This window comes from Corylus avellana, chromosome 6, assembly GCF_965113065.1.
Source record: "Corylus avellana chromosome 6, dhCorAvel1.hap1.2, whole genome shotgun sequence".
Classification (NCBI taxonomy): domain Eukaryota; kingdom Viridiplantae; phylum Streptophyta; class Magnoliopsida; order Fagales; family Betulaceae; genus Corylus; species Corylus avellana.
Genome location: NC_142495.1, coordinates 17,029,084 through 17,056,762, shown reverse-complemented (window position 1 = coordinate 17,056,762; position 27,679 = coordinate 17,029,084). Strand labels below are relative to the sequence as shown.

The window sequence follows — 27,679 nt, the reverse complement described above, 5'->3', positions numbered from 1 at the left end:
ACAGAATTGACGCTAAGCGGAACTAAGTTGTCCTGACAGCGTATAATAGCAGCAGAAACTAAGAATTGAAGGTTGAAAAGGAAATTCAAGAAGAGAGAAAATAACAAATAAGAAAGAGAGTCCCTAATTGCCCCAAATAAACAAACAGAGAAATAACTCTGAAAGACTTAAATTTAATAGATAATATAAACTGGATTAAAAAACAACAAAGACTAGATGCCTTTATATAGGCTAGACACCTCCTAAATTAACCAGGAAAAGGAAAAGTAAACCTAATTGGAAAAGGAAAACAAATCGAAAAGAAAAATAAATCCTATTAAGAAAGGAAAAACTCAATCCTTATTGAAAAAGGAAAACTAAAACACACATGCATAATTAAAATAATAATTTTCTAAAATTCCTCCTGCATCAAGAATGAAGTTGGAATTTCCAAGATTTGGAGTTGAAAATCCTTCAACCTAGATTTACAAGGCAAATCAATTTTTTTTGCTTCTTGTAGTGTACAAATCTCAGCGTGAGAGCTTATCAAATAGGCTCAAAGGCTTATTTGAGATCCACTTATTTCTGCACCTTACATTCCAATCTCAACATATGTTCTCTCCTCCATTGCAATTGCAGGGGCTTATTGAAGCACATGGTGATAATCATCAACAACAACCTCGACAACTCAAGGATTAAGACTGAAGACAAACAAGTTTGTTGATAATTTGTTGATAACGTGTACAAATACAATCTCAAACTTTCTACTATTTATCTTCACGGCAAATAATGTAAAGTAACAAGAACAGATGATGCAACACTGATTCAGAGAGTAGATCGAGAAAAGACAGCGGGATCCCCAAATAATTTCTTAAGATATTCTAGAGGAAGATGATGGATCTTCAAGGTTGGTCCATGAGTATGACTGGATTGGCATCTTTTTAGTTCTCTGTAGTTGTTTCACAACATCCAACCGCTCGGAAGAATATGGAGAAGGGATCTAAATGCAGTCAGTATAAGAGAAAGCAGGCCGGATTAGGGGAATGAATAGCAGGGGAATAAATGACAAACACAAAGAGAAGCAATTTAAGGAATTACCAAGAATGGCATGTACTTTTTGATTGCTGCTAGCATGGCTGCATGACCTACAACAGATACCTGTTCATAGAAAAAAATTAATCATCTCGGTTATGTAGTAAACTCTGCACTCTTGTGTAGGAAGCCAAATCCCATATTTTGTATACACATGAGAAAGAGCATGTAAATACTTTGTTAAAGCTGGCCTCATTATCACATTATGAACTAAACTTGTTAATTGGTACTCCAAATACCCAAGTCCACAAACTAATATATTAGAATAAAGGTGCTGCTATATAAAAGAATTTGGTTGATCCCATCCAACTTTTCAGAAAGCTAACTCATTAATGGTGATACATGCACAAGCAGCTACTTTGTTGGGTGAGTGATAAAAACAAAGGATATCGAAAGACAAATGATGAAATTCAAGTACTTACAGGAAGTAGCATTAGAATTGTAACTGGAATAAGTGATGCTATATCATTTAAAGTTCTTTTTAACCTCTTTCTTTCCCTCTCTGCCACCCTGTGACCGCGCAATTGATTTAGGAGTAGCTCTATAGCAACCATCAAGTCTGTGAAAAGCAACTGTGTACCCATCCATATATCCTTTAAAACAATTCAATTTGCAATATATATTAGCATCTAAAGGTTTAAAAAAAAAAAAAAAAAATTTATCCATCGGCCTTACACAACTTGTAGATGCCAACTTGATGCTGTATTTCCTCATCAAACTCTCATGCCGAGGAATTGATTTAGCAGCCACAAAGGTTGTCGTATCTGTCCTAGATAATCTAGTAGTGTGCTATTACAGGACAATAAATAAAATGGTTATTACAAGAAATACAGGCAGGCATGCATGCATTTAACTACAATGAAACAGACACAAACACAAGATTACATCCATGTTAATAATTGTTACCCATTTTTTACTTAGTAGTCATTAAAATGTTGTCATCTGATAGCCACACCCTTTTGTTTAGATCAATCTCAAGAATTATTATCCAATTTTTTCAGCTCAATCATCATGAAGATGCTATCATCTGATAGCCATACCATTTTCTGTTTAGATCCATGTCTTGTGTCACAAGAATTTCGTTGTGCTTCTGAGACTAGTGAGAAGTTAATCGTTCCGTTCGATCGCACAAATGACGAGGGGTCAAGGTCATAGCCATAGGGACCTGTTTCTGAAAACTTTAGCAATTCACTGCAAGTGAAAATCAAAATGAGCACAATTATTTACTCTCTCAAGGTAGTGTCATCAATGTTAAAGTGATTAAATTTACCTCTTCCTATTAGTTTAAGCTTTTGGAACAATTGATAATTTAATTTGGTATTAAAGCCAAATCATCTCGCATTTAAATTAAATATTCCACGTGTTGAGCATCACCTATTAAAAGGAAGTTTGAGCTTACACGTGAGGGGAGAGTGTTAAAGTGTTGATTAAGTGATTAAATTTATCTTTTCCTATCAGTTTAAGCTTTTGGAACAAGTAGTAAGTTTTAACTATCAATACCGGAGAAAACAATACTAAACAAAAGAATCCATCAGCCACATACCCCGATTTATCATAAGCAGCCCAATAGTCCTCCAAACAAATAGTTAGCAGGCTCTGACTGAAAAAGTTGACAACAAGATATCTTTCAGAGCCTATTTCTCACACATAATAGACAAATAAATTCTAAAAAAATGAAGCTCTGAGATGATGTAGACTACCTCCGAAGCAAGAACTCTAGCAAATCTGTATCTAATGGCTTTAGAGTGGAACGGCTGAAGTGAGCATACCCAGAGAAAACATCATAGCATACAGTAAAAACTGTGGTTAGAATAATTTCTGTCTCTGCTTGGATTGTAGAATGTTTGGACCTTCTTCTCTTGTGATTGCCTATGCAAGAAAATGCAGTGTAAAAATCAAGCCATCCAATTTCATCAGTTACAACCTGTAAAGATAATTTGTCTGCCTGCATTAGAATGATTATATTTTGGATATTCAACAAAAAAAGAAGAAGAAGAAGAAATGCTGACCTCCATGAAGAGTTGATACGATAATGTGGAAGAGAGGTCCGGGTAAATGAAAAGGCTACCACATTCCAAGTAGCTGCAGACAAAGTATTTTAAGGACTGAAATGTTTAGAATGGGACAAAAGTGGTAAGTAATCTATACCTCAGGAAGTCTTTAACCTGCTCATCAACATCACTTATGCCCATTTCTGACAAGAATATTCTAGTCCTCTTCCCAAGATATGCAAAGAGTCCTAAAGTAGCCAATTTATCTGCTTTAACCTGTCAAATTTTACAATGCCAGGCAAATTATTTAATGCTCCAGAGAAAGATTCTATGCATATCAAAACTCCAACCAAATCAACCATTGGGTGAGGTCTTTGAGATTTTATAACATGAAAAAGAATTTTTATTGGTATATTATACAACACAGGATTTGGATTTGGAATGATAAGAAGGTAAGGAACAGATCTTTGTAACTGCTATAGAAAAGATTTTGGAAATTATTTCAGAATCGACCTTATCATGAGAAAACAAATGTTCTTTGTAGAATGCTGCTTTGAGTTTCTTCTGAGCCAACCCAATCCAAAATTCTAGCTCTTCACTTCTCCTACTGGGGAAAATCTTTGTACCAAAATGGACTTCAGTAGCTAAGTGATGTAATTTGTCCACTGAAACAAGACTGTATGAGAGATCCATGAGCTCTAGTAATACATCCTTAACTGACAACTTAATAAAGAGACAGTAGGTGTCCTCAGAACCCAATTTCCCTACTGCAGCACAGCAGCTTATAGCCACAATAATCCCTGCAACACCACTGAATATTTCTGTGCTCAAGCTAGATTCTGAAATGAAGAATAATAGGTGAATTGAACAACAATATGCCTTCGAAATTCTTCAGCATAGGCAAATATAGTAATTGATAAGCTAAAGGATTATCAAAAGGGAGAAATCTTATGCCAAAAGTAGAGTGTTCTTTGAACTAACCTTCCTGCATATTCCATTGACCAATTCTTTAACAAAGGAAGAAAAAATCGGGCTATGCGTGGCAGTTCAACCTCTTGAAACCATTCTACCAATCCTGGCTGCCTTATGTTCAATTGATTTTCAATGTACTCCCCAACCAAGTTTACTTTTGGGGACAAGCTGACCAAATGAATGAACAAACAAAAGGTCAGAAGTAGGTGACACTTGTGTCATCAGTATATGTCAGATGTTAAACATTTAATTGGGCATGAACTCAACACACTGCAAATCAATCTATCATTCTTAATCAAAAATCAGTGGTCTTAGGTATAGTAGAGCAGTTAAAGAGTTAGTTGATTAGGAAATTCAAGTGCATATTCATAGTATGAAGTTTCTAGCAAAAGATTAGGGCTGAAGTAGCGAGCGGTTATTTAATTGCTTGCTAACAGTTAGCAATTTTAAGATTTGAAAAAATCGTTAACTGCCTATATACATGAAACAACATCACTTTGGTGTTTAAATATATAAAACTCTAGAAACGACTGCGTAGGTAATAGGGTATTATCGTAAAAACGACATCGTTTTAGGTTTTTTTTTTTTTTTTAAAAAAGATGTTAGCAGTTAATAACAGTTTTCTGTTATTTAAAAACCGCTAACCGCCAATAACCACTAACCGTAATCGCCTTTTCACAGTTACAAGAGACAATTGCATACTTACATCTCTCTGACTTGAGAAGATTCATTGCGACAACGTTCACGAGAAAGCAAGATCTCCACTTCAATCGCCATTTTCATCAAGACATAAATTACTACCTGCATGTGCAGCTACTCTAGTTAATGATTCTTGTTCCGACTTTCATTAAAATCTAATAATTTTATTAAAAAAGAAGAAGATATAAATAAATATATACAAACCTTATAAGCAATACGTTTATGCCATTCATGGACATCCTTCCCCACCCATGCCATTGCAAGTGCTGCACCTGTTCCTGACAACTCAAGTGACTCAACTGCATGGGAAAAGCTCCTTGCAGATTCATGCAATACCCATACAAGACAATTTACTCGATTAAATCTCATCCATTTAGCATTAGGATCACCATAATTCTCGCTACTTGTTTGATTAGAAGCCATGCATGATAATGCTAGTGAGGAATTTTTGTTTGAAACCCCATAAATTCCTTGCTCCTTGGCCTTGAAACTTAATGGGTGATGTCCTCCATTGTCTAGTACACCAAATTTTCTGTGACACAACATAGAGAGACAAGGAAATTATTAACTCATCATCATAGGTGGTCGTACTTCTGTCAAGAAACAATTCCAGTATTATGTTATTGGAATGTTTAAATGAATCAATATGTACTTTTTTTTTAATAATATTATCTTGATTAGAAAAAAAAAAAGAAGAAGAGGAAAATAATCAGGGGTGAGAGATGCATGGTTGTGAGCCACCACACAGATAGAAAGTTGATAAACAGGAGTAGCCACAAGCAACCCCTTCTACAACACAAGAGAGAGAGAGAGAGCGAGACAGAGAGAGAGACAGAGAGAGCTTACGAGTAGTGAAAAAGTTGTTGAAGTTGCAAAGACAAGTGGGAAGCCATGGGAAAAGAAGAAAGAGCAAAGAGGAGGGAATGGGAGTTCTTGAAGGTTTAAATAGAGAGGTTTCGAGTGAAGCCATCGAGGCACGATGAGAGAAAGGGTAAAAATGGGTATTATGTTTCATTGGGTTCATCTCCCGCCAGCCGTTTTGCCGTTGAAGCTTTTGGACTTTTGCAAACCGTTCGCTTAATTTTTAGGCCCTTGGTCGGGTATGCTTTGTTGTGGATAGGACAACTTAAAGAGCCGTATTTTCCATAAATCTCCTCTATCATTATGGGTTAATTTCCTAGGTAGGATCTATATTATATTACCCTGTAAATTGTATAGCAAGTCTTTCTTTTTATGCTTTGAAAAAATGAGAAAAAAATACTAAATACCCCTGGAGTTTCATTGCTTTATTTTTTCTCCCCTAGGGTTTGATTTTTATGGCATGAGGTCCCTGTGGTTTTGATAATAGACCAAACTAGTCATTCTGTCAGTTGAATGTTAGTTAACTTAACAGAAATCTACATGGACCAATCAAATGTTGACATATGGCACTTACTTATTTTTTTTTTAAATTAAAAAAAAAAGAAAAAAAAATTGGGGGTGGCCGAGCCACCCCCAGTACCCACTGGGGGTGGTTTCGGCCACCCCCTTGCTCCAAGGGGGTGGTCGAGCCACCCCCATCCGGCCAGATGGGGGTGGCCAGGCCACCCACATGGCCTCAGCCACCCCCAAATGGCCAAGAACCACCCCCAATTTTTTTTTTTTTTTAAAAAAAAAATTTAAAATAAGTGTCACATGTCAACATTTGATTGGTCCACGTGGATTTTCGTTAAATCAACTAATGGTCAACTAACAGAAGGACTAGTTTGGTCTATTATTAAAACCACAAGAACCTCCTGTGATAAAAATCAAACCCTAGGAGAAAAAAAAAATAAAGTAATAAAACTCCAAGGAATATTTAGTATTTAACCAAAAAAATAAAAAATAAAAAAATAAGCCTTTCCTTTTGAATGGAATATTATAATAAAGATTTCGGAGTTGGATTTGTTTAGAGGGTTCACATCCAACCTGCTGAAGGACAACGTTGACAGTTGCCCGGTAAAAGAATATTTGTTGCTCACCCACTACCACACCCATAAATGTTGCGAGAATTTCGTACTATCGGAGCACCCCCAACCGAAGGGTGCCACATGGACAGATGGTTATGCCAAGGAATCTCCCATCACTGTAAAGAAAGCAGCCATTGTAGCAAGTAATTATCAATTCTTTGCACTGTTTACACTTTTCATTGCATTCTTTCTTAGAAAACTTTACTAAAATAAGCATTTGACATATCCAGCAAGTCTCTTTTCTCATCCTCTATGCATTTTGTAGGCACTTTCAACAAACCTATTGGTGGCATGCTGTCAACCTGTACTAACAATTTGGCGGTGTCTCTGGAGAGGCGGGAAGAGGGTCTTCCCTTCCCAACTGTTGCGAGCAGCTAAATTAGCTATATATTACAGGACTCGACCGCTGGTAAAAAAAAGACTTATGCTAGTAAGGCTCACCCTGAGATAATGGGGTTATTTTTACCCAAAATCAATCCTCACTAACTACAATCACACCTGCAAAATTTATACTTTAACTTTTCTTTTTGATTGTTTTACATGTATTTCCAATTTCCATGATAATAGATACCAATCATGGAAAAGACACTGCCAAATAGAAAAGCTCTTCCTCCACTTGATTGTAAACCTCAGTTATCAATCCTCTCGTTGACATTCTCACCAGAAGCTTCCATGGCACCTTCCTTCCCAAATCCTAGTTCTGACATGTCTTGCTTTGCCATCAAGTTCCTGCAATATATGCCAATAAAAAAGCATGTAGCAACTCTTTTACATAAAAGAAACCTGAGAAAGCCAATGACATGATTTGTCGAATACTTTCAGTTTTGCGTTGCACAAAAAATGCTTTTATAATTTTTATATTAATTTTCTCACAACTTATCATACAGAATCAGTAGTCATAAAACAGAAGTCTAGTGATTTAAGGAAAATCATTTTGACCAATTTAAATCATGGTCTCTCAAATAGCATTGATTTCTTTGGTTGAGTTGACTTCTAGCTTTCACAATTGATCTTAATAGTTTAGCATTATAGCATGCAGTATGTGAGATCATGCCACATCATTCATAAGCCACCATTTAGATTATAAGCTCATATAGGATTTCCTACAAGCAAACGTAAAGCCCAACAAACAATACAGGAACTGATTACTGTGTTGTTTACTGGACGTTTGATGTAATATCACCAGGAATTACACATCACTGACTCGACACAAGTGCAAAATTTTTAACTTTCTTGAAAATAAGGACAAGCACTGAAAAGTATTGACCATGACAAAACACAAGTGCATAATTTTTATCATTATCTTCAAAATAACAACAAATTTTCTAACTCTACACAAGCTCCCTAAATGCAGCGTCTGTGTTTGTAGTCAGTTAACAGCTTTGTTACCCCTTAGAAACAAGTTCTGGCTTTTTTTCTAACATATGAACCATAAAGCATTCATCCTATATTCATTACGAAATCTTGAGATCAAACAAGTTCACATCAGTAAATTCTCTAACTCCATCCTGCATTAACCTTGCTAGAGAAAAATAAAGCACGCATCTAAGAGAGTTGGTGCTCTAATACAGCACTATATTGTATTACACATTTAGTACCTCTAAATTCCTACCCCATGGATAAATGTCTTTCTGAGTTTCAAAAACTATACAGTCTAAATAAAACTACGTTCACTCTGCTGTTTGCACAAAAATAAGAATAATGTGTAATAAAGTACAAAAAACTCACTTTTCCATACGACACTCTAGATACTTCTTTGAAAAGCGTCTGCATTTTTCAGATTGGTGACCCAAAGATTTTAGACAGCTGAGGTATTCTTTCTTTTCCTGAAATAAAGCCCATGTATAAACTAAGCAAGTATGAAACTGAGACATTATCATTTGGACATTCTCCAACATGTACAACTTAACTTAAGCATTCAAAGAAAAACAAAATCAAGAGTCAGTTTTGTAATGGAAACTCTAAAGCAACACTACCAGGTCACATAAATGCATGTGATCCAAAGGGAAGACTCCTTTTTCTGGAGGCACTGGTCTCAGTCCTCTATTCCCACCAAATGCACCACCTGCAAAACATTAACAACTTCGGAAATAGAAGGAAATGACATTTGCCCTACAGTGAGGCTTTTAATAATTCTTTCACAGGTTAAGCCTCACCAAAGGTTGGCAATGGCCAGAAAAGAAAAGGACTGTGCATGTGAGTTTCCATGCGCAATCCAGAACACAATAGTAAGTTCCACATTCACAATCAAAATTAATCCAGGTCCTGAAAGACATTGTTAATAATTTTCACTTTATAAAAGATCCAATAAGAAAGAAGTTTTGAGTTTTACATAATGAAAATATATAAAGTTCAGTTGCAATCTTAGAAACTCGCCAGCAAGTATTTTGGGGTGTATCAAAAATTGAATGCTTGGGACCTGGGGCATATCATTTGTCCTTACTTGATCAAACAAGAATTCATCTTGTTTTTCACGTATCAAAGCTCAAACGAATGGTTGGAAAATAAAGAGGTAATTTGCTTAGAGCTAACCTCAATGTCAAATGAAGGAGAGCCACAGAGTGAACATAGGTGGTGTTAGACTATCAACAAATATCGAGCGGCTCCAAAAGCATTATAGAGGCACTAGTGCATTGCTGCAACCTACCACTGGAAGATGCCACCTGGGAAGACATTGGCCAGCTGACTAAACAGTTTCCTACTTTGGACCTTGCTGTCGAAGGGGGAGGAATGATTGGGCACATAAGCCTATCCCAAAGATTTAGAACACATGCTCATGGTGGGGGGACTTTGTTATGCCTTGTTCGTGGAGGTTGAAATAGAGAAGGAAAAGAGTTGGTATGGGAACGAAAGATGAGAGCACTATGGGACGTGGTTAAAGGGCTTGTGCGTGTCATAGTGGGGAGTTGTTAGTGGTAGTGGTATTTGTCAATTGTAATTGTGCTATGTCTTGTATATAACTACTATAACGTTCTTCAAGCAGGTCCCTCTGGGTGGCTTGGCTAAATCTAAATTTGATTAAGGGGAGGTGTTTTTGGTGGCTTCAAAGTCCCTCAAGATTCTACTTGGAGTTGGAGAAAAATTCTCAAGCTCCGGGATATAGTCAAGAAGTTTTTGAAATTTCATGGCATCTGGATGGTATCTTATTTGATAAGTATGGTTATAGGGCATATATGATGCTAGAAATAAAATAGATGGAGCTGTCCAATGTTATATATGTTCAACCTATCCAATATCTTCTCTTTAACCTCCAAATCCAACAGCCAAATGAGAACCCCATTGCGTTATCAAAATTTTAGGGCAGCCAAAGAAACAAATTCAGTTAGTCAATCAGCTGAACTCACAACAATATAAGCTTACTCGAGTGAGTTCTTTCACTTATATTTTCTGCGAGAAGTAAAACAAAAAGAGTACTAAATAAGCAAACAAACAGAGAAGAGGCGGATTACCTGCACTCATTTGTAATAGCTTCTTGACTGCTTTCTGCGATGGATGAAACAGATTCTTTCAATTCACTGCGCAATGGAGGACAGAAAATTAGTCTAAATGAAAATAGTTTGAAAACAGGAAAACAATTGGGCGGCGGAGCCACCCCTCCTGGGCTGGGGAGAGGGTGGAAGTGGTGGATCCGGACCCCTCCGGTGACTCCAACCCCACCCCTCCCAGCAGTCGGGAGGGGTTCGATCTCTGCCCCATCCCCGTTTTGGAAGGGGGTGGATTCCGCCCCCTCCCGACGCAGGGAAAGGATGGAGCCACCCCCTCCTACTCATCCGCATCTTCCCCGTGCCGAATGACGGGTGATCGGGCATCGCAGAAGGGGTGCACCCCATTGGCCTGCTCTGTTGGATGATCTGTTTGGAGGGCTCAGCCGATCTCATACGCCGCAGCGACCAATTTTCTGGGAGTTGGGAGCTTTCAGAAGTTTGTTGATGAATCCAAATTGATTTCGGATGGATTGGGACGAAGGCAGAATGAAAGAACAAGGAAAAATGTGATAAAATATCTGTTGCTTACCAATTGTTTAATCAAATGCGTGAAAGAAAACGGTTCCAGTGAACAATTTGTGTTGGAATGAATGCGCAGTTGCAATTATTGCTTCTTATTGTTGTGTTAGCGGGAGGATGGACGAAGTGCGAGCAATGTGTCGAACTCAAGAATCAAAGATGACGAAGGCATGTATGTAGATTCACAAGCCCGTCCGACAATCCGGTCTCTAGCCGCTCTGAACTTACAGCTCGTTTGGGAGTGCGGTTTCAATAAGTGCAATTTTAAAAATTGCGTTTTTAAAATTGATACTTTTTAAAATCGCACAGGCGTTTGGTAAAGCATACTAAAAAGTATTTTTTTTATCAATTGAATGTTTGGATAACATTAACATATAATTGCGGTTTCATGACCAAATTACCAATAAGGATGAACAAGACAGAGATGATGAAGAAAAGAAGGATTTTAATATATTTTATGTGGGTATTCTTGGTATTTTTTTCATTCTCGTTCTAAAAAAGGTAACTATTGCGCCAAATATCTTTTTAATAAAAATCGTGATTTTGTTTTAAATTCGTACTTTTTCAAATAAGCACCCTCGAATCGGCTTATGGAAATCGCAGATTTTTTTACGATTTTAAAATTTGCGTTTTTAAAATCCCAATCCCAAACGCCCTAAAGTTGCGATTTGATTTAAAATCGCAGATTATTTTTTTAAAAACGCACTCCCAAACGCACCCTTAATTCGGTTGGTTTAATAAATGAGGTGATTTCATCAATACAAAATTAGTAAGATGCTCTCAATTTTAAATAAAATCAATATCAGAATTTGTGTATATCAAGTTAACTAGTTGGGATGGCCCGTTGAATGCACGTGCTTGGTTCCTTGTGTTATATATCTATTCAATTATCTATTATCATATCATATATCGTATATGTTGAAGCAGTTTCCGGTACGGTGAACTTGAGGGAATCCAAGTCTCCGAGCTACGCCTTTTGCTGTTTGCCTCTCTGTAAGACTTGCAAAACTAGAGCACACTTTAAGAGGATGCACTGGGTGTTGGCCAGCGGTTCCTCATCTAATGCTTAAGTTAGTGTGTATGTGAGCTTAGTATATCTCTTAGTCCCCCACGTACCTTTGGAGTGAGGCGTTTTATAGTTGATCATGCAGAGGTAGTTATGATGACCAGGTGGAGGATCCGGGATTTGGGCGCAATGGCTGGTAGAGTTAATATTTATATCTCCTTCCTTTATGATCGGTAAAAGGCTGTTACACATATTGACAGGATTCCGAGGATGGCATGTATCTGTCAGGAGTCTTTAAGAGCAGGATCGTAACCATTCCGGTGATCTTGCTATGTGCGAGTTGTCCATGTAGCCCAGTTGTTTCTTGATTATGTGGCCCAATATTTGGTCTTTGGTCGTCCGAGAGTGTAAGGGACGACGCCGTATCCATTGCTTTGTGCTTGGTCGCATTCAGTGAGCCCATTTGGATGTATCGGGCATTCTTGGGTCATTGGGCCTTCGACCTATGGGTTCGGGTGATGGGTTTATGTGTAACAGTTACCCCCCAAATTTTTTCTGCCGAGACTTCGGGAGGAGAGAATTCAAACTCTCGATCTTCTAATAGCGTTCTTTTCTCGAGGGTAGACCGTTCAAGTGCTTTTCCTTGCTCGGTTCCCTGTAGATGTTTTTCTTGGCGTCTTAACCATTTATGGAACCTGACATTTGCACACTCCGGATATTCCAAAATTTGTTGCAATCTTGCGATTTTCAAATCTTTTGTCTCTATCCACGTATATGTGCCGTTGTTTGTCCACGTGTTCTTCTGGACGTGGTCCGGAAATTGACAAAATAGGTGTCGATTTGTGAATGGTACCTTTGGTCGTGTCTTTTGAAGGGAAAGATGGCTCGAGTCTCTTTGGTTCAGGTGTGACTGCAGGCTCATGATGTCCTTGTATTAAATGCCCTGCGTCTTGTCCGAGGTTTCCCATTCTATAAAGATTTCGTCGTCGACCTTCATTGCTTAAGCCTTCTAGATCTCCATCCATTTTCCCAGAGTTTAGTGTATTTTGATCTTTCCAATGATCATGTCTTCTCAAAAACTTCCAGTACAGGTCAACGAGATCATCGAGGAGCAATCACCGAAGATTCCTCTGACTCGCCATTCAGGCGGCTCTTCCGCTAGAGTGCGTCCGGTTGGCGAAGCGTCTCCTTCATCCTTGCACCTGGACTTCCCACATCGGCAAAGATCTTACTTCTCGGTGGAGGATGAGAGGGTGCTCCGCCACAACTACGACATTCCCTCGTCGGTTTCTCTAAGTTTTCCAGATGGCTCTACCGGAATGGTCGGCGGTCCTAGAGATATATATGTCCATGAACGTATGTTCATGGCAGGGGTTTGCCTACCCTTCTTTCCCATAGTGAGAGAAATGTTATCTTTCTTGGGGGTGGCTCCTGTGCAATTGATGCCAAACGGTTGGCGTTATTTCATGGCCACGCTTCTGTTGTGGCCTTCTGTATTTTTGGGGAAGATCCTGTCGATCCCCAAATTTTTAAACATATATGGGCCTCATTTTTATCCGACTTCCAAGACGGTTACCTTCATGGTTCGTGGAAAGAACCAATTTATCGAGCTCGGGAAGACATACTCCAACAACAAGCATTGGGCGGAGAAGTTCTTTTACATATCCGGAGCTTGGGAGGCGTCGGCGTCCGAGGTTCTGCCTTTGCAACATTCTGTTCCCCGAGAGTGGGGAGTCTCCCGAGAGAGCTGTAAGTACTTTTGGTTCTTCCTTTCTTCTTCTTTGTCCTGCTTTACACGTCCTTATTTCCTTTTCCTTGGCAGGGAAGGAGTGCCCTGCTCTGAACCTGGACTAGCAAGGCCGAGTTGATTACATCCTGGAGTATTCTCAGCTTCCCGAGAATGCGAATCGGATGCTTTTTGGTAACATCGTTACTGACTCAGCTCTTCGTGAGTTTCTGGGGTACCAGATTCCTGAGGACAAGACTATTTGGGATCGTCAGGGGAATCCCAAGAGACCAAATCCAACCAATGACAAAAATGGTTCCGAAGTCGCCTGCTTGGCCCCCAAGCAAGAAGAGTTGAGCACACAAGAATGTCTCCTCTTCGGGCAAGGCGGCTACCGCCGCGGTGCTAGATTCAGCTTCTAAGTCATCGGAGCTTCATATTCAGGGCCAGGTTTCGTCAGCTCTTGTATCCGTGGTGGACCTGCCGGTGTCCAAGTGAAAGGCTAATAGAGGCAAAGCACCCTTGGAGCCGCTTTCAAAGAAAGGGCATGTGGACAAATCGAGGGATCTCCTGGACGTGCTGGCCTCTGTTCGGCCTGATTCCATACTGATAACTTTCGGTCCACCTCATGGCTCGGACGAGGCTTTAGAGCCCTTTTTTGCAGCGGAAGTTGCTCCTCTCCACATAGTTCCCTTGGATGCGCGACCTTGGGAATCAGGAGAGCCAGTGGCCACTCGACGTCAAACCCGTACTACATCTCCTCCCGAGGATAGGCCTGTAGACCCCCGGCTAAACCATCCGACCAGGTTCCCGTATACCGAGGACAACCGCTTAGAGGGCATTCCGGGAGGAGTTCGCCAATAATTAGGTCTTTGGCCTCGGGTTTGGTGGGAAACCCTTTATCAGCTGTTACCAAGTTGCTTCCAGCGGATTATACCCGAGAAGAGGGTTGGCTTACTCCAGAGATGTTTGTGGACAAGTTGATCCATTGTCATTATTCGGTAAGTTGCTTGCATTTCCCCCTTGTTTCCTTTTTTGAGTATCTTTGCTGTTTCTAACGTGATTTCCTTTCATGTAGTGCTCCACTCTCATCGCGAGTTGGTACAAAGAGTTTCAGGAAGGCCAGCGGGATTATGCTGATGAGAGAGCCACTCTTCGAGATTTGGTTCAGAAGATGAGCAATCGGCAAGAGGCCTCTGGTTCTTAGGATCCTAATTCCGAGGTGGAAAGTCTTCGCCGTTTGCTGGCAGAAAAGGAGAACGAGCTCTTTGAGAGTAAACTAAGACTCAGTGAGTCAAAGTTAGCTAATGCTCATCTTTAAACGCGCCTAGACATTGCCGACCGGAGGGGCCAGGAGTTGGCGGAACGTGTTACAGAGGCGTAGTCCACATCTGCCCGATTGGTTGCGAAAAATGCAAAAATCGTGGAGGAGCTTTCTGAGGTTCGGGTTTCTGAAGAGGGCTTTCGAAAACTTTTCGAGACGCTTGAGGCTCAATTATCCCAATCGGAAGACGCTCGTGAGAAGCTTGTAGGTGATTTGGGAGCTTCCCAGGCCAGGTGTGATCAATTTTGCCAAGGGTTTCACTACTGGAAAGCTAAAGCTGTTTGTTATTTTGCGGAGCTGTCGTTTGTTCCCAGGCTTTCTAGATTTACTGTGGGCCTGCGGATTTCATTGGGGTTTTGAGAATCATCGGTATTTGACCATCCGTAGAGATCAGTTTGGTATTGACCCTGCCACAGTGGAGTTAAACTTCTTGGAGGTGCCCGCTGCTGCTGTTGAAGAAATGGTTGATGCAGGTAGAGAATTGATTCCTGATATTTCGGAAGTCAATGTGCATGGGTTCCGCCCAGAAGCGAACTTACCCCACGAGCCTTTTGGTCTCAAGATTGTCATAGATGATGATGCTGATGATGTGGGAATGGCTCCCCATACTTAAACATTTTTTGTTTGTTTGTATAAGGATTTTTTGCTCTGTGCATATTTGAACTACTGTTGAATTTCTAATAGTTTTGGATGCTTTGAATGCTTTGATATTTCTGGGCACTTTTGAATGCCTTCGTTGTATTCTACGGTCGGGTGTCCTACCCCCCATGGCCGAGGATTAAAATGTATTTTAAACCTCGATCATTAAATTTTCCGCTATTTTTTTGGTATCTATCGTTTCAGATTTCGGAGATCATCATTATTATGCATGATCTTCCATGGCGGGACACGTGGTGCGTTGCAGTTTGGATTTCCTAGGCGACTCTGCATGGGATGTCTTTTCACATTTAAATGTGACCTTTCATTTTCCAAGGGCTTAAGTACTATAAATATCCCTTTGGATGTAAGGTATTTTCATTCAACTGACTTCGATTTTTCTTTTTCTTTGATTTCTTTCTTCATGGCTTCTGCTTCTTCATCTGGGAGTTTGGCAGAGATAGAGTCATCAGCTGCCTCCTTTTCTTTTCCTGGTGGTGTGGGTTCTTCATCCCGCTTACCAAGTGAGCGGCTTCGTCCTTGTGCCCCTTGTGATTTTGAGGCAGAGATTGCCGAACTACATTTGTTGTTGGAGGCACGGGAACAGTGCTTGGTGGACCGCTCTAATCAGTTGGTGAAGTTGACAACGGATATTGAAGTGAAGGACTATCAGATAGCCTAGAGAGATCGGCAGCTGAAGTCACGTGACCGGCGAATTGCGGATCTCGAGGCTTATCTCGTTAGCATTCACGAGAAAAGATGGGAGAAAGCCTCCGAGTTTTACTCCGCCACCCGGCTGTTTCTAAAGGAGGAAGAGAAGTGCCAGAGACTTCGCAGAAAATACTGGCTCTGGAAGGCTAGGGCTCTTAAGAAAAATGGTCCGTCCAGTGAAGGTCATCGACAGTAGCCTTTGATATAAACGGCAATGGCCCTTCCAGGGCCTTAAATTTCTTGTTCATCATATTCCTGGGTGATTGCTCAAATGTGACTCTTTGTACAACGTCACTTTGGACTTAGACCCGGATGTGATGCCTTTGATGTAGTTGGATACGCAAGTAGTAGAGTGTCTGTTGTTGCTCGATTTTTCATGTAACTATTTTGACTTGATCTTTTGTGGCTGTTGTAATTGAATCTTCCTGTAATGTAAAAATGTTCAATGAAACATTTACCTTAGATTCCTTTGTTGTGTTGTGCTTTGCTTTTTTGGAATGATTTTCACTTTTGTTGTGAGATGAATCCTCTTCTTGGTTTTGTTTGTTTGTTATGCTGTGCTTGAATGTCTGTGTTGATGAACCCTCGGTCTTCCCGGTTGGATTTTGCTAAGATTTTGTTCCCTTGTTTCCGGGACAAGGGATTTTTTTGTTAAGGGTTTAATCCCTTGTTCCCGAGGTGGGAGATTTTTTTTGCTAAGGGTTTACTCCCTTATTCCCGAGGCGGGAGATTTTTTTTTGCTAAGGGTTTACTCCATAATTCCCAAGGCGGGAGATTTTTTTTTGTTAAGGGTTTACTCCCTAGTTACCGAGGAGGGAGATTTTTTTTTTTTTGCTAAGGGTTTACTCCCTAGTTCCCAAGGTGGGAGATTTTTTTTGCTAAGGGTTTGCTCCTTTGTTCCCGAGGCGGGATATTTTTTTTGCTAAGGGTTTCCTCCCTAGTTCCCTAGGCGGGAGATTTTTTTTGCTAAGAGTTTACTCCTTAGTTCCTGAGGTGGGAGATTTTTTTTGCTAAGGGTTTACTCCCTAGTTCCCGAGGGGAGATTTTTTTTTGCTAAGGGTTTACTCCCTAGTTCTCGAGGCGAGAGATTTTTTTTGCTAAGGGTTTACTCCCTTGTTTCCGAGGTGACGGATTTTTTTTTTTTTTTTTTTTCATTAAGGGTTTATTCCTTCGTTTCCAAGGCGAGGGATTTTTTTTTTTTTTTGTTAAGGCTTTACTCCCTTGTTTTCGAGGCTACTGCAAGACAAGGAATTTATCGCCGGGCCCGATCGTCGTTTTGACCAAGGGTTCTCCGACACTCAAATGAGTCTTCATAAATAGATTTTTATATTGAAATAGTCAAGAATCACAAGAAATAGATGTAATGGGAAAATTACTGATAGTATTTTTTCAGATGATCGGCATTCTAGGGTCTCGGCAGTGGCTTTCCTTCTGCATCCTATAGGTAATAGGCTCCATGTCGGTGGCTTCGAATGACTTTGTATGGTCCTTCCCATGTTGGTTTGAGTTTTCCTACCGCTAGATCCCGGGTGGCTATGCTAACCTTCCGGAGGACCTAATCCCCAATCTTGAATTGTCTCGGCCTTACTTTTTTGTTGAAATTTCTAGCTGCCTTGTTGATAGGCTGTCATCATCGCCTGAGTATTATCCCTCTTCTCTTGGAGCAAATCCAAGCTTAACTTCATTCCTTCTTTGTTCATCTCGGGGTTGTAATGCTTTACTCGGAAGCTAATCGAACCGATTTCTACCGAGATGACTGCCTCGGATCCGAATGCCAGAGAGAAAGGGGTTTCTCCAGTCGGTGTTCGGATGGTCGTTCGGTATGACCATAGCACTTCTGGAAGGATTTCTACCCATGCTCCTTTTTGTCTTCGAGCTTCTTCTGTAGAGTTTTCATCAAAGTTTTGTTCATCGCTTCCACCTGATCATTGGCCTAAGGGTGTCCAGGAGACGAGAAGTAGTTTCTGATATGGAGTTTGGCACACCAACTTTGGAAAGGTTCACAATCGAATTGTTTCCCGTTGTCAGTTACAAAAGAATGCGGGATGCCGTATCGACAAACGATTGCTTTCCAGAGAAAATTCCTCATGTTTCCAGTGGTTATAGTGGCTAACACCTCGGCTTCTGCCCACTTAGTAAAATAATCAACAGCAACCATGACAAACCGACACCCTCCTTTTCCCATTGGAAGTGGGCCCACTAAGTCGACCCCCCATTGCGCGAAGGGCCATGTAGTCGAAACCGGGCTTAATTCTTCGGGCAAATTGGCTAGTACTCTATCAAATTGTTGGCATTTGTCGCAATGCTTTATCATTTCATGGGAATCTCGGTTCATTCCTGGCCAGTAATACCCTGCTCGGATAGCTTTGTGAGCTAACATTCTTCCTCCCGAGTGGCTGCCGCACACCCCCTCGTGAATTTCTCTGAGCACGTATGCGGCTTCATCCTTTGATAGGCACTTGAATAGAGAGAGGGTGTAACCCCTCCGATACAGGACACCATCAACTAGTGTGCAGCGTGCTGCTTGGATGGGAATCTTCTGTGCTAACTTGTTATCGGAAGACAACTTGCCCTCCTTGAGAAATTGTAAGTATCGTGGCCCCAATCTGGACATTGTTCTCTCTCTTCAATGCACGCCACTTGATTTGTTTGGTCAGTCGAGGGTTCAACTAGCTCCTGGATTAGGTGATCAACCGATATGATTTCTTCTTCGGTAACGGAGCCCATACGAGCTAAGGCATCTACCTACGAGTTTTCTTCTCTAGGTACTTTCGTAAAAGTTATTTTGTCGAAGAATTCTATGATCTCCTTTACCTTTGCCAAATATTTCTTCATCTTGCTTCCCCAAGCCTCGTATTCTCCCCGAACGTGTCCAACCACTACCTGGGAATCACTTCTAACCTCTAGGTTTTTTACTCCCATTTCCCTCACCATGTTCATTCCGAGGATCATGGCTTCATATTCAGCTTCGTTGTTGGTGGTGTTGAATTTCAACTGCACAGCTGCTTCACATTTTTTACCGTTGGGCCCTTCGAGCATAACCCCGATCCCGCTGCATTTTTGAGTTGAGGACCCATCCACAAACGCCACCCATGCTTCTCCCGGGTTCATTTCTTCTTCCTCGGAGACGTCGTAGAATTCGGCCAAAAAATCAGCTATTGCTTGCCCTTTTAAGGATGCTCTCGGATGGAATTCTATGTCGAACTCTCCGAGCTCTATGGCGTAGTTGACTAATCTGCCTGATAAATTTGGCTTTTGCAAGATTTTCCTCAAGGGATACTTAGTCAAAACCTTGATTGTATACGCTTGAAAATATGGCCTCAACCACCGGGCGGACGTGACTAAGGTGAATGCTAGTTTCTCGATCCATAGGTATCGTTCTTCGGCACCGTGCTAGGCTTTGCTGACAAAGTAGATGGACTTTTGCACTCCTTGCTCTTCTCGGATTAAGGCTGAGCTTATGGCTGATGGAGATACCGCCAAGTACAGGTACAAAGCTTCCCCTTCTACCAGTTGGCTGAGTAGCGGTGGGCTGACTAAATATTCCTTCAATTCCTGGATAGCTTTGTCACATTCCGGACTCCAGGAGAAAGCTTTCTTCAGGATCTTGAAGAAGAGAAGGCATTTATCAGTTGAGCGAGAGACAAACCGATTTAATGCCGCTATCCTGCCGGTTAATTGCTAAAGCTGCTTTGTGCTTTGAGGGGCTTGCGTGTCCACGATTGCCTTGATTTTCTTGGGGTTAGCTTCAATTCTCCTTCGGGAGACGATGAATCCAAGAAACTTGCCCAAAGCTACTCCGAACGCGCATTCGGAAGGATTGAGCTTCATCCCATAGTACCTTAGCATATCAAACGCCTCGGCTAGGTCCGCTATGTGGTTGACTGCTCGTATGCTTTTTACCAGCATATCATCAACATATACTTCCATGTTTCGCCCAATCTTCTGTCAGAACATCTTGTTGACTAATCGCTGGTATGTAGCTCTGACATTTTTCAGTCCGAACGGCATGACTTGATAGCAATACCGATCCGTGTCAGTTAAGAAGGCCGTTTTTTCTTGGTTGGACTCATGCATGGATATCTGGTTATACGCCGAGAATGCATCCATAAAGTTTAGTAGCTCATGTCCCGAAGTTGAGTCGACAAGCTGGTCTATTCGCGGCAAAGGGTAGTTGTTTTTGGGATATGCTTTGTTGAGATTTGTGGAGTTGACACACATTCTCCATTTTTCGTTTGACTTTTTTACTGGCAACACATTTGCCAACCAAGTGGTGTACTGGATCTCTTTGATGAACTCGGCTTCACGCAATTTTTCAACTTCTTCGGCAGCAGCTTTGCTTTTCTCAGCCGATTATCCCTTCCGCTTCTGCCGTATTGGCTTGAAACTAGGATCAGCATTCAACTTGTGCACCGTGACCGAAGGTGTTATTCCTAGCATATCTTTGTGACTCCAGGCAAATACATCACAGTTATTACGGAGGAAGGATTTGAGTTCTTCTTTCACAATTGGATCTAGTTGGGACCCAATTTTGATAACTCTGCCAGGTTCGCCGACTGAGAATTCCTCAAGATCTTCGACCGGTTCACCACCCTTTAATTGCTATCTTTCCTCATTACCAGTGCCCCTAGGGGCCGGGGTCTTCGGGCATTCTTTCATAGAGATGTTGTAACATTGTTGGGCAGCCCGTTGATCGCCTTTGGTTTCTCCAACTCCATGATCTGTTGGGAATTTCATCTTTAGATGCAGATTTGACGTGATGGCTCTTAGCTCATTGAGAGCCGTTTTCACGAGAATAGCATTGTAGGTGGAAGGTCGGTCGACCAACAAGAAACGTACCATTACCGTCGCCTACCTTGGGTATGACCCGGCTGTGACTGGCAGCTTGATTGATCCGATCGGTTGAACTTGTTCACCAGTGAATCCCATCAAGGGGCAGCTGGTTGGGACGATTTTCTCCTGTCCCAGATTTAGCTTTTTAAATGCAGACCAATATAGGATGTCTGCCGAGCTCCCATTATCCACTATGATGCGATGGACATTATGATTTGCCACTGTTAGGGTGACAACCAAAGCGTCTGTGTGTGGGTGCAAGATACCCACATAATCTGCATCCGAGAATCCAATTATCATCTCGCTCCTTCGGGACTAGTTCATGGGCCTCCCTACAGTGTAGACTTCGTGAGAGCCTTCTAGTTTATGGGCGTAGGCCTTCCTTGCCCTTCCTGACTCTCCTCCTTCGGCAAATCCACCAATTATGGTATGGATTTCTGGGAGGTTAGCTTGGTTCCAGGGCTCATAGGTTAGCCGAGCTGGCCTTCCTCTATGCTCCTCCCATCTTGCTCTCTCCTCTCTAGGATACTTATTTTGGTTCTTGTGGTTGGAACTTCTGCTTCGCTGCCGTTCCTGTGTTTGTTGATCCCTAGGAGGATGGTAGCTTATTTCTCGGACGTAGTTTTCCCGATGAGGGGCTGCTCTTCTTTGTTCTCACAAGAATCGCACAAGTTTACTATTTTTGATAAACTTTTCAATGAGATGCCGCAAGGCAATGCAGCCTTCTGTGTAATGCCCATTAACCTCATGGAACTCGCAATAGTGATCTGAGTTCTGATTTTGCGGGGCCCCGGGAGGTCTTCGATATTCCTGATCCTTCTTGATCTCCATCAAGACCACCTCGGCTTTAGCACATATAATAATTTTAAAGGACTAATTAAAAATTTGTATTGTTTGATTTTGTGTTTGTATTGTTAAACTGAATCAGCAGTATTCATACATTATTTCTTTTTTGTTGCAATAATATGAAAAAAAACTATATCTACTATGTATGCTACATTAACAATTATTGTTATTGTATATTTAAAAATTCTCACCAAGTGTCTTTAATATATCTCGATTCTGTTCAAACCCTTCTTTAGTGCTAATAAACCATATCCAACATTTCTGATATATATTTTTTTTTTTGAAAAATTGAGTATTCTCATTGATAAGACAATAGAAAGTGGAACATCAAGGCTCCACTAACAATCACAAGATAGAGCTAATTGCTCCATCAAAACGATATCCCTAATACAATTTGGAGTTGTATAACTCCATATTCTATCATTGACATCTGTTATAGCCGCTTTCGCCAGCCGGTATGTCACCTCATTTGCTTCTCTAAATACAAAACTACATCTCCATCTTGGAAAAGATAATAAAATGCGCTTTGTGTCATCTATTAAGTGTCCGAACCTATTCCATGTACTCGTGTGAGAGCTAACTACCTCCACAATCTGTTTCGCATCTCCTTCCAACCATAAATTTTGCAAACCCAGATCTTTACCTAGGCAGGCAGCAAGAAACATTGCATATGCTTCCCCCGTCGTCGGCTCCAATAATCCCAATCTAGTCTTGCTCATAGCCGCTATAACCCGTCCTTTCTCCTCTCGAATCCCAACACCTACCCCCACTCTTCCATGTAATTTGTCAATAGCCACATCCCAATTAACCTTGTGCCACCCTGGAGAAGGGGCCATCCACTTCTTATTATGGGCCCTATTTTCCTCGTCACTTTTATTCACCCCCTTCTCATTTATTTTTTTGAAAATCTCTACCTGCACTTCGGTCTTCTGGATGATGGCATTTGGGTTAATGAATATTCTTTCATATACCCATTTATTCCTCTTAAACCATACCTGACGTGCAACTTGCACAAAAAGGCCAAAATCATCTACTCCACTTCTTGAGAGAATATGTTCTGCCGTCTTCATAAAGTTCTCCCCCTCTATAGCACATTTCTGGAACGTTCTCTTACTGCTTCCCCACACGTCCATGGCTGCTGGGCAGCCCCACAAAGCATGGTAAACTGTTTCCGGCTCCTTTTCACATATTGGGCACCAAGGCTCATTCACAATCTTACGCTTAAGGAGATTATCCTTTGTTGGCAAAAGATTATTACAAGCCCTCCACAAAAAATTTTTTGCTGCGTTTGGAATTGCTAACTTCCATAGGGTCTTCCACAAAACACTCTCCTTGGTCCTCACAGATCCTTTCGGACTCCCCCTCATCTCCATCTCTTTTGCTAGGTGATAGGCACTCTTTACCGAAAACATTCAACTGTTTGTACACCTCCATATCTGGACGTCCTGTTGGTCTATTTGGCTTATAGGTATAGAAGCTATAGCAGCTATTTCCTCCTCTGTAAAGATGCTTGACAGTAAACTTTGGTTCCAGCCTCTCTTCTCTCCATCAAAAAGCTCATGAACCTTGCTACACGGAGATAACACCTTCGGAGGGGAATGGATACGATGAGTTGAAGGAATGGGGAGCCAATTATCACCCTATATATTTATTGATTGACCATTTCCAACTCTCCAAAACAGGCCCACTTCAAGAACGTCCCTTGTACCTAGAATACTTCTCCATACAAAAGACGGCTTCGTCCCCAATTTTGCGTCCATGAAAGAACATTGAGGATAGTATTTAGCCTTTAAAATTCTTGCTGTTAAACTCTCTGGGGATTTCAATAAATGCCAACACTGTTTCTCCAAAAGAGCTTTATTGAAGCTTACCAAATCTCTAAAGCCCATTCCACCACATTCTTTGGGCAGCCCCATTTAGCTCCATTTCATCCAATGTATTCGCGAGCCATTCTCTTGATTTCCCCACCAAAATTTCTGCATCATGGAATTAATCTCGGAGCATAGACCTTTAGGTAGAAGGAACATGCTCATAATGTATGTCGGAATAGCCTGGATTACGGCTTTTAGCAAAACCTCCCTCCCAGCTTGTGACAGCAATTTCAGTTTCCAATCACCAAGTCTCCTCCATACTCTCTCCTTTATGCTGTTAAAAGCCTGCCTTCGGGATTTGCCAACTAGAGCTGGCAGCCAAAGGTATTTGTCATATTTCTGCGTTGATGGAATCCCTGACAGTCTCAGGATTTCCTCCTGTGTATCACATGGCGTGTTGCGACTGAAAAATATAGAAGTTTTAGCTTGGTTTAGCCGCTGTCCCGATGCGTCCTCATATATTGTTAGGATTTTGGTCAGCTGTCGCCAGTGCAAGGGAGTGGCTTTGCAAAACAACAGGCTATCGTCAGCGAAGAAGAGGTGACTTAAACGTGGCCCTCGCTTTGAGGTTGGAGCACCGGGCAATTCACCATTGCTATCCGCCCATGTCAACATGGAGCTAAGGGCCTCTGCACACAATAACATTTTTGATTTGATGTACAACTAATAGCAATAAAGAATAAAGAGTCGAATAATAATTGAAGTAATTTAATCAACATTCAAACTCCTTACTAAGAGAACACTAATGTATCTGACTTATGATTTATGAGTATAAATGTATTAGTATTATACTTATCATTTATGTGGAATTTTAATATTATACTCATCTTTAATTTAGAATTTCGTAATTTGATACACGTTTATACAATACTGCGTTATCTATCTGAAAAATCATTTTAAAGGACTTGAAGATAACTAAAATTTACGAATATATACAAATATGTTTTTTTATTAAAAAAAAAAACAAAAATACTTCTGAATCTTTACAATTTTTATTCTTTTAATTTAAGAATAGGAATTATTAAAAAATTATGACAATATTTAACGAAAATTTCTAACAACATGGAATAATTGAAAGAATAAAAAAATAATATCTCCATATATATTACTGCTTTTCAAAGTCACACATCGAGAATTAAGATCCTCAAAAAAGTTAAATATTGTAGCAAAAAGACCTTAAAATGCACGTCACTTCAAACTAAAAATTGGATTAATATTTTTTTTAAAATTAATAAAAAATTGCCATGTCATTAAAAAATAAAAAATCTTCCAAAATTCAGAAAAGTGTTACTGTATATATATGATCAAATTACTATATATATAGTCAACAAATTTGCTCTTATAATAGTAAATTGAGGAGTATATATGATTTGTTCATGACATAAAATATATTGATAATGTACTTATATCAAGACCATAAGGTATTTTTTATTTGAAAAAATATTTTGATATGACATAAATATGAAAAATTATCTTCATGGGAGAGTTTTGGACAAAAAAGACTAAGAGCTTGAGCTTGACATGTGGCATTCTATTATGTTGACAAGTGGTCATTTCAAAAAGCACGTTTTAACTGTGTTTTGCTGACAAGTGGTCATTTCAAAAAACACATCTATTAGTGCTCAACCACCATCAAAAACTGCAAACTATATATACCCATTTCTGAAAGCTACTTGAGTAATTGGGTTGAAGAACAGTAAAAAAAAACAAAGATCGAGAATCCCTCATCGTCCTCCAAAATAACATTCCCTCACGGGAAATCCGAAATCCCCCGAAGATCCCCAATACAGACTCCCCTAAACCCGGCATAACAAACCCATCTCAGCCCACAATCATTTTCCCCAGAGCCGTGAAGCCATTAACATTTGAAGGCGAAATTGACGCTGCTCTTACCCATTTAAGCTGAGAAAATTTGCTCGAACAGTTTCAAGTAAGTTTTAATATACATTATAATATGCTGTTTTGTAAAATTACATTAACTGTGTTGTTTGTTGAACTATATTTTTGGTCCTTTGTTTTGCGCCCCATATTCTTGCTTATGAGCATATTCTATGCCGCAAGTTCCTTTGATTTCTCAGCCTAGGCTGAGGAAACCCATATTATTTTGTTGTTGAATAAATTTATGCTAAATGGGTCTTCGGCAAAAACAGAAAAATAAACATAATTGAAAACGATGTAATGAGATTAAGAACACAAAAAGTTTTAGACCATTTTGATAGATACTCATTTGGGATTTTTTTTCATTATCTCAAAACATTTAATTACTTATAGTTAAAAATTTTCCCTTCAAACCCGAATGTAGAAAAAAAATAATGTAGAAACAACTTACAGAAAAGAAATTGGGAAATAACTCTACCACTTAATCATATCCGTAACTCTAATTTTTCTAGGGAAAACCCCTTTTTAAAAAATTTTCATCTCTGTGAACATAGAGAAGTTTTTATTCAAATTGATTATTGAATATCCGTTGCTTCATTTTTTAATTTGATTATGTTGTTTCTGTATGGTCCATGATGTACTGTGATTATGAAAGGTTTAAATCATACTAATATAATTTCTTTTGCAGGTATTACTGAATGATAACAATATGAAATACACAAATCTAAATCAAATAACACCCGACAACGACACATGGAATGTAAAAGTTTGAAATATTAGGATGTGGGATGCACTAAACACAGCTCAAGGCAGTGATCTAATCAGTTTAGATCTGATTCTGGCTGATGAAACTGTAAGTTAACATTCATTTTTTACTAATTCTATTAGACATACAATTGTACAATTTTAAAAAAAAATTTGTGAGATTCCAATGTAAATTATCCATTGCATATGCAATTGTAAATATTTGAAATTTATGTCTTACAGGGAACAATACATGCAAGCATTAGGAAAAATTTGGCTCGAAAATTCAGGCCTCTGTTCATTGAAGGTTGTGTCTATTCTATAAAGGATTTTATAGTAGAAGAAAACAAATTGCAATACCGTCCGGTGCATCACAAATTGAAAATTATTTTTATGTCAACTACATCAGTGTCCAAGGTCAATGAAATAAATCATTGAATACCTCAGTATGGTTTTGAATTTACTGACTACGACACAATAATTAGTCGTTGCAATGACAAAACGTATTTGACAAGTATACTGAAACTTAATTTACATTCAATCTCAAACGTAGATTACAAATTATAGTGTAAATAATACAAATAATGGTGTAAATCTGTTTCATGTATATGCAGATGTGATTGGCAGATTGGAATGGGTTGGATTTATTCAAGAGGTGAAGGCAAAAGGTCACTCAACAAAAATATGCACAATCCAGATTTTTATTGGAAGAGTAAGAAAATATTTGAATTCCAAGTGTACAAATAGAAAATAAAGCCAAAGTGGAGAAAATCATTTTTTTTACTTATGTACTCTTTCAGGAACAAATTATTGCATACAACTTTGTGGGGATCTTTAGCCCATCAAATAGATGAGGAATTGGACAAAAAATATCCAAGGCCAGCCATTGTAGTTGTAACTTCAGTTACTGTAAAAACTTACAGAGGCAATTATTAAACTTAGACTATTCAAAAAAAAAAAAAAAAAAAAAAACAAACAAACAAAACAAAACAAACAAAAAAAGTAGAAAAGAAGAAAAAGTCTTTTGTACCAATAAAGCTAATGAATCTAACTTTAAACTTTTCATAGGTGATTACAACTTATCATCGACAAGTGCAACAAGAATGCATATCAAGCCTGACATTCCTGAAGTTAATAATGATTATCTCATATTCAATGATAATTTTAAAAGTCATGTCACATTTGAGAGGACTCTAGGAAGACTCTTGTTACTATAATTGTGATAGAAAAACATATGGCATCTTTTTGTTCTATTAACAACTCACCAAACTAACATTTTCAACATTTTAAAATGGACATGTTAGCAACTAGGAGAGTACATTATTACTTAGCACCAAGCTGGAAATCATTTTGAAATTGCAATAAGGTAGCCCGTATAA

The 27,679-nt window shown here is 39.6% G+C and overlaps 4 protein-coding genes, 1 non-coding gene and 1 pseudogene across 5 annotated transcripts; 2 read left to right on the top strand and 4 right to left on the bottom strand.

The window, feature by feature from the left end:
- Positions 1 to 408: 408 nt before the first annotated feature.
- On the bottom strand, positions 409 to 5,156 carry LOC132186038 (uncharacterized). Its single transcript, XM_059599817.2, has 13 exons — positions 4,938 to 5,156; positions 4,741 to 4,835; positions 4,044 to 4,202; positions 3,576 to 3,873; positions 3,220 to 3,338; positions 3,081 to 3,153; positions 2,772 to 2,995; positions 2,615 to 2,671; positions 2,112 to 2,262; positions 1,747 to 1,860; positions 1,494 to 1,664; positions 1,078 to 1,137; positions 409 to 979 (listed from the first exon to the last, which is right to left on the bottom strand). Exons 1-13 carry the CDS (start codon positions 5,154 to 5,156, stop codon positions 851 to 853), a joined length of 1,869 nt encoding a protein of 622 aa, XP_059455800.2. The 3' UTR covers positions 409 to 850.
- Positions 5,157 to 7,164: 2,008 nt separating this feature from the next.
- LOC132188804 (uncharacterized) lies at positions 7,165 to 10,924 on the bottom strand. Its single transcript, XM_059603355.2, has 5 exons — positions 10,736 to 10,924; positions 10,171 to 10,236; positions 8,698 to 8,786; positions 8,450 to 8,547; positions 7,165 to 7,450 (listed from the first exon to the last, which is right to left on the bottom strand). Exons 2-5 carry the CDS (start codon positions 10,178 to 10,180, stop codon positions 7,351 to 7,353), a joined length of 297 nt encoding a protein of 98 aa, XP_059459338.2. The 5' UTR covers positions 10,181 to 10,236; positions 10,736 to 10,924; the 3' UTR covers positions 7,165 to 7,350.
- A 7,949-nt stretch (positions 10,925 to 18,873) lies between these two features.
- On the bottom strand, positions 18,874 to 20,058 carry LOC148584958 (uncharacterized). The gene is made up of 3 exons (XM_088517609.1): positions 19,855 to 20,058; positions 19,537 to 19,734; positions 18,874 to 19,380 (listed from the first exon to the last, which is right to left on the bottom strand). Exons 1-3 carry the CDS (start codon positions 20,056 to 20,058, stop codon positions 18,874 to 18,876), a joined length of 909 nt encoding a protein of 302 aa, XP_088373735.1.
- A 3,665-nt stretch (positions 20,059 to 23,723) lies between these two features.
- On the bottom strand, positions 23,724 to 24,323 carry LOC148584957 (uncharacterized). Its single transcript, XM_088517608.1, has one exon. It carries the CDS (start codon positions 24,321 to 24,323, stop codon positions 23,724 to 23,726), a length of 600 nt encoding a protein of 199 aa, XP_088373734.1.
- Positions 24,324 to 24,518: 195 nt separating this feature from the next.
- LOC148584956 (small nucleolar RNA snoR27) lies at positions 24,519 to 24,608 on the top strand. The gene has a single exon (XR_015912772.1). It is a non-coding gene; the product is annotated as a small nucleolar RNA snoR27 (small nucleolar RNA).
- Positions 24,609 to 25,075: 467 nt separating this feature from the next.
- Positions 25,076 to 27,172, top strand: LOC148584955 (uncharacterized; annotated as a pseudogene).
- Positions 27,173 to 27,679: the final 507 nt, after the last annotated feature.

Excerpts from the sequence above, each read along its gene's own strand:
- LOC132186038 (XM_059599817.2), bottom strand. The coding sequence starts at position 5,156 with ATGGCTTCTAATCAAACAAGTAGCGAGAATTATGGTGATCCTAATGCT. Across the intron at positions 3,874-4,043 it reads TCAATGGAATATGCAGGAAG|TGGTGTTGCAGGGATTATTG; the intron begins GTTAGTTCAAAG and ends AGAAATATTCAG. Across the intron at positions 980-1,077 it reads AAAAGTACATGCCATTCTTG|ATCCCTTCTCCATATTCTTC; the intron begins GTAATTCCTTAA and ends GACTGCATTTAG.
- LOC132188804 (XM_059603355.2), bottom strand. Across the intron at positions 8,548-8,697 it reads ACATGCATTTATGTGACCTG|GAAAAGAAAGAATACCTCAG; the intron begins GTAGTGTTGCTT and ends GCTTTATTTCAG. Across the intron at positions 7,451-8,449 it reads CTAGAGTGTCGTATGGAAAA|GAACTTGATGGCAAAGCAAG; the intron begins GTGAGTTTTTTG and ends CATATATTGCAG.
- LOC148584958 (XM_088517609.1), bottom strand. The coding sequence starts at position 20,058 with ATGGAAGTATATGTTGATGATATGCTGGTAAAAAGCATACGAGCAGTC. Across the intron at positions 19,735-19,854 it reads CTAACCCCAAGAAAATCAAG|ATCCTGAAGAAAGCTTTCTC; the intron begins GCAATCGTGGAC and ends CTCTTCTTCAAG. Across the intron at positions 19,381-19,536 it reads TGCAAAAGTCCATCTACTTT|CCAAATTTATCAGGCAGATT; the intron begins GTCAGCAAAGCC and ends ATCTTGCAAAAG.
- LOC148584957 (XM_088517608.1), bottom strand. The coding sequence starts at position 24,323 with ATGTTATTGTGTGCAGAGGCCCTTAGCTCCATGTTGACATGGGCGGAT.